This window comes from Tremella mesenterica (assembly GCF_000271645.1).
Source record: "Tremella mesenterica DSM 1558 unplaced genomic scaffold TREMEscaffold_12, whole genome shotgun sequence".
In the NCBI taxonomy this organism is placed as follows: Eukaryota; Fungi; Basidiomycota; class Tremellomycetes; order Tremellales; family Tremellaceae; genus Tremella; species Tremella mesenterica.
In genome coordinates, this window is record NW_006711236.1 from 96,182 (window position 1) to 102,183 (window position 6,002).

The following is a 6,002-nucleotide window of genomic DNA, read 5'->3' on the forward strand; positions in this document are numbered from 1 at the left end:
CCAAATGTCTACTGGAACTTGTCGCTTTGGACCACCAGGACACCGATTGCGAGTATAAGCAATGTAATTTGCTGCTTCTGCCCAGTAATTAGCAGGAAGCCCAGAATGTGCCAGGACTGTGCGAACTCCATTGAGAATTGTAAGATGAAGTTGTTCTGCACGTCCATTTTGTGTCTGCGCATCTGGAGGTACTTGAATGTGTTGAATACCGTGTGTTGCACAAAAGTTCCTCATTGCCATAGAACTAGACTCTCCACCACTATCAGAGCGAAGTGTTTTGACTTTGATATCAAGTTGTCTTTCTACTTTAGCAATATGATGTTGTAATTGCGCAAAAGCATCTGATTTGTGTTTGAGAAAGTAAAGATGTACTTTTCAGGTGAAGTCATCGTAACAAGATAAGAAATAACACGCTCCACTAAGTGTTACGACCTGGTTAACCAGCACCAGGCCATACACTGGCCATGCATGTGACATCTTATGCCACTGCGCTAAAAGGCACAGTATCGCAATCAGCCCTATGATTGTGATCCGGTTATAACCTGATGTCACGACTGAGGTTGCAGCGACGTGACACTAAGAGACGGAGTTCGTGCAGGTCCCCACAGATCCAGATGAATGACTTGTAGTGGTTCAGTAGCACGAATCTTGCTTGGAATTGATGGTAAATTCCTCCCTTTTCCAACTACACAACTTCTGCACTGGAAATCTTTTGCATGAGAGTTTGTAAATTCACATTCTAACCGTCCTGACTTTGACAAATTGATTAAAGCGCCAACATTAAGGTGTCCGAGGCGCTCGTGCCAGTCTTGTAGGTCAGTTGTGGTCGCAATATTTGCAGTAGGAGTACTTGCTTGTAGAAGATGAAGACAATTATGTTTTTGCGCAGAGAGAAGAACTTGGTGATTCTTGCAGAAAGTCGCAATTCCCTTTCTGAAGCGCCATTCTGAATCTCCCCCATCTTCCGATGCGCCTACAGACAGCAAATTTCGATCCAAACCAGGGACTAAAAGTGTGTTTGGAAATTCTACACCATTCATGACTAGTGTACCAGCTTGTGTACATGGCAGAATAGCTGAATTTCCGAATTTCACACGAGTTGGAGGGATTGAATGAATTGACAAAAGCGAGTTTTTGGTGTTACACATGTGGTGTGAAGCGCCAGAGTCCACTACAAATATACACTTTGTATTTTTGGCAGCTAAAGCAATGGGGTCATCTGCAGTAGCAACAGCAGTGAGAAAAGCGCGCACATCGGAAAGATAAGCAATATCAGCTGTCGCTTTTGAGGTATTTTGTGGTTCTTTTAATGATTTAGATTCTGTTGAAGCGATATTAGCACTTTTCAAAGTTTTCCCCTTGTTTTTGAAACAGTTTTCGGTAGAATGACTAGTTTTTGATGAATAGAGCAGTATTTCGAATGATCTGCTGGTGGAGATTGATCAAACTGTTTCTTAGAGTTGTTGAAAGCGTTGAACGATGATTTAGAGCAAAATTTTGATTTTGCAAGCATCCCAGTTGCGCTTTCTCCCTCAGTTTTCCTCCTACTCCATTCTGCTTGAACTCCAGCCTGTACCTTCCTTGAAGATAGTGATTCCCTAAGCCAAAGCGTCTGTTTAAATGTTGTGAACAATTCTGTGAGCGCCAATGTCATAGCGTAGGCCAACATCTTGTCTGAAGATTTTCTCCTGCCAAATTCAACTGTGCATGTGCACTGCGTTGCGTGTCGGAAATGGTGCAATCGGTAACTGCCACATTGGAGCGATATCGCTATTTCCGCGTATTCCCTCGTCTCATTTCTCACCTCTGTCTGTAGTCTCTCTTTATGCATTCTACTTTCTACATCTGACATTGCGCAGCAAGTGCTAGCATTGAATCCTCCCCTTCTAAAATTGTTTTTCAAGCCATTTCTTGAAATAAGGCAGCTTGTCTAGCTCCAACACCCGCAGAGTACTATTTCTTGATCTCGTCCCTAAGCGATTTTGGATTTGGCAATTTCCAGCCCTTGACGGCGGTAGGAAGTGCGGAGGAAATTGTTTCTGAAAGGGACTGGAAAATTATTGAGTACGCTTTGGCAAGTTTGAGAGGTTCCTTGATGTTTTCCTTATCTTTCAAGTCTTGAGATGGCGATTCGGTCTCGATATACGGTAGTGATCCCTTGCCCATAAGTGTGATAGCGATATGAGCTTCCCATTGCGCATAATTTTTGCTTCCTCTCAATTTTACGATTTTGACTTTTACTTCTGTGTTGGATGAATCAGACATTGTAAAAAGCGCGAATAACTTTGGAAGGAGTGATCGGAATGTGACAAAATTGTTTGTGATGGTAGACGCAATGTGTTCCTACACGTGTAGTAAGATTCAGCCCAGTCGGTTCGAAGAGGACTAAGTAAAATGAGAAAGACAATTTCTGCGCTTTTAAAACCAGATTGTGGTGTCAAATTTACAAAATCCAGATAACTTTGAAAACAACAGAAGCTATGTGCTGAGATTGACGTTGATTATAGACACAGTGATAGCGGATATGTGTGTAGAGAAGAGGCCAAAAGTGGAACCACTGATTGAGATAATGGAAAAAGTGATATTTTGCGAAATGTAAAATCAGCAACAGTTCAAACAGCAAAGAATAGACTCTCAGAGTGACTCAGCTGATTGCGAGGCGCGCTTGATATGTCCTAGGACTCAGAGGTGCGCCACTGGGGCGTCCAGATTTGTCCACACCGCTGTATTCAACATGGAATACACGGAGCACCTCCCACAGTAAAGCAGGAGGAAAGGTCTTAATTACGCTTTTCGGAACGTTTTTGGACTTAAATACGCCTTTTCCGAGATCTGGGTCTTAACTACGTTCTTTGGCTGGGGGAAGGGTCCTTTTTACTGCCCCCCAGTTAGGGTGGACTATGAGCACCAAGTTAGGGGGGGTATTGACCATACATAACGACGTTAGGGGGTTAGGGGGTGAGGTGGTCAGGGGTGGAGGAGAGTGTTTTTAATGCATGCAAAGCATGCATTGGGGGTCCAGGAAGGGAGGTGTAATAAAGTCCTTTTTTTGAAATGGGTGTAAGTAAGTCCAAAAACGTTAGAAAAGGCGTAATTAAGACCTTTCCTGAGTAAAGCAGGTCTCGTTTTGGGAATAGAGAGGAGTAATGAGGGGAAACAAACAAAAAGTGTGGAAGGGATTTTGTCTTTTCACCTGCGCTTCTGCAGGACTTGCCTTCACTCCCAGCCGAGAGCGTTGATACCAGAGGCTTGGTGTAAAGCGTGGGTTTGAGGAATAAGAAAGCAATGATTTATAAAAGGTGATGAGGGACTAATGGAAAAACCGAGTTTTTGATTTTGAATTTTCGGTCTCCTGCTTCAAGCACTGCTCTGATTCACAATCTGACTGCAGATATAGATAGAGCGCGGTGGAGCAATATAGGAATGACAGAGCGCAATAGGACCGGTGGAGAATTGTGGAAATGAGAACAAAAATTGAATTTGAGATTCAAATGGTGAGTTTTGGAATTTTGATTTCAAAACTTTGGTCTGCTGGTTCAACCGTTCAACCGAGATTGAATCTGGTTAAGATCTAGAGAGAGCACAGTGAGGTAATTCAGGAGTTGTTAAGAGCAATGGAATTGGTGCAGAATTGAGGTGATGAGGATCAAAATCCAACGTGGAAGCTGTCTTATTGTTGCTGACAAAAATTCCGACTTTGTAAATGACTTACTGCCCCAACCGCTTTTCCGAACGTCAATCTCTTTCCTGTTCGAGGTACCCCCTACTCTCCTGCTTCTAATGAACTAGAGAGCGATGTATCTCGTTTAGGATTGACTGCGTGGTGTTGAAAACGCGATCTTGTTGGTTAATTGAGGGAGGACATTCAATGGAGTCGAAAAATTTCACTTTCATTCTATCTTGCTATTCATTACTGCTGTCGGTCTGCTCCTTTCAGTGATGGTGGTGACAGTGACGCTCTGTTCAGATCTGAAGAGATAATGAGATTCAGAGCAGTATTGGAGGAGATAGAGTGAGAGTGAGAAACGTGGTTTGAAGCAAAACGTGATTTGGAGCAAAAGCGAAAATTTTGAAGTGGGTTGATGATTCTACTGATAGTTCTACTTGATTCTAATGCTGGAGGGACCACAGGGGTGTCGGGAGCAGTTAGAGTTTGCTTAAGAGCGATCTTTCAGACTCATAACCTGTCAGATGTAGAAAGTAGAATGCATAAAGAGAAACTACAATTTTGACAGAGGCGAAAGAGACGAGGGAATACGCGGAAATAGGGATAACACTCCAATGTGGCAGTTAGCCGATTGTACCATTTCCGACACACTTGACAAGTGGTTACAATCTCAAGGTTTACTTCCTACAAAAGCGGATCCTTGTTTCTATTCAAAGCGTGAAGGAGCTAACATTCTTATGTGCTCTGTACATGTTGACGATCAGCTCATTGCATGTAACAACTGAACTATGTTGGACAACTTCAAAGCGGCGCTTTAAAACTCAGAGTTTGAGTGTTCAGACTCTGGTCCAGTTGGATACTTTCTTGGTTTCAACATTCATCGTGATAGAACAAATCACAAACTGTTTATGTCTCAAGAACATTACTTTGAGTCACTTCTTGAACGGTTTGACTTGAAAGATTGCAATCCTGCAAAAACTCCTCTACCTTCTGGATTTCATCCAATCCCCGCAACAGATAAAGAACATAATGAAGCAAAACACTACCCATATGCCCAAGCAGTGGGGGCTATTCTTTATGCTTCAACCATCACTCAACCTGATCTTGCTAATGACAATGTGGGAACTATAGCTCTTGCAAAGAATCCGGTTCATCATAACAAGACAAAACATATTGACGTGCGACATCATTATATTCGGGAGAAAGTTGAAGACAACACTGTCTCTCTGTCACATATTCCCTCAGCAGGGAACATGGCTGACTTGTTGACAAAGGCTCTTCCTTCAGATACATTTGATAGACTGAGGGAGTTATTTGGGGTATGTGGCAGATCCGCTTGAGTGGGGGTGTCGGAAATGGTACAATCGGCTAACTGCTACATTGGAGCGCAATCGCTGTTTCCGCGTATTCACTCGTCTCATATCTGACCTCTGTCGATATTGTAGTTTCTCTTATGCATTCTAATTTCTACATCTGACATTAGATGCAACTCTCATCCCCAACAGATTCACAGTCAGGGTAGCATTCTCCTCTCACAAAACATATTGAGAGTTCACCAATCCACCCTCTATCAATAAATCACACGCTTGACATATACCTAGCAACACGGCCCCTCTTGGGTTCCCTCTTGGCCGCACAATTACTAACGTTATATATTGGTGGTCGGAACGCTGGAAACATCAGAAGCGCTGGATTTAGAAACGTTAGATATTGTTTGGAACGCTGGATTTAGACGTTTGGACATTAGATCACAGATCACTGGATTTCAGACATACACGGGTTTATTGAGATGACCGTGAGTACACAGTTGACGCTTGGAAGCCTTGACAACACACATCCCTTTGATAAAATCCTCCTCTGCTCCATCATCACTTTCCTCATACGCTTTATCTCACATCATCTTTTCCCCTCACGTACACATAACCACAGAGTCATCACGGATCCCCTTCCTAGTCAATCCTTGCTAGGTCCATTTCTTGGACACTTTCCGGCTGTGAGTCTCAACACCTTTGAGTCTCAATACACACCTTCAAGTATCCATCAACGCACGAGCCTCTTGCCACCTCATCACATTCCTTTACCATACATCACTCATTGCTCCATGCCCTGTCTTTTACAGAGTAAATTTGGTAACACTCTTGACGCTGCAAAGCCTACCCGCTGTGTAGGTTCCGAGACATCCGCTCGACTCTCCATACCACATTCCTCTGTGCACAAGCACGTTTAAACACCTCTGCAGCGCCTCCATCCGCCAAAGCAAGTGTGAACACCTCTGAGGCAACACATATCTTGCACAAGCACGTTTAATTAATTACCGCTGCAGCGACCTTGCATG

The 6,002-nt window shown here is 43.3% G+C and overlaps 1 protein-coding gene across 1 annotated transcript; it reads right to left on the bottom strand.

The window, feature by feature from the left end:
• Positions 1–1,953: 1,953 nt before the first annotated feature.
• TREMEDRAFT_64738 (uncharacterized protein) lies at positions 1,954–2,265 on the bottom strand (the record flags this gene model as incomplete). Its single annotated transcript, XM_007006999.1, has 1 exon — positions 1,954–2,265. One exon carries the CDS (start codon positions 2,263–2,265, stop codon positions 1,954–1,956), a length of 312 nt encoding a protein of 103 aa, XP_007007061.1.
• Positions 2,266–6,002: the final 3,737 nt, after the last annotated feature.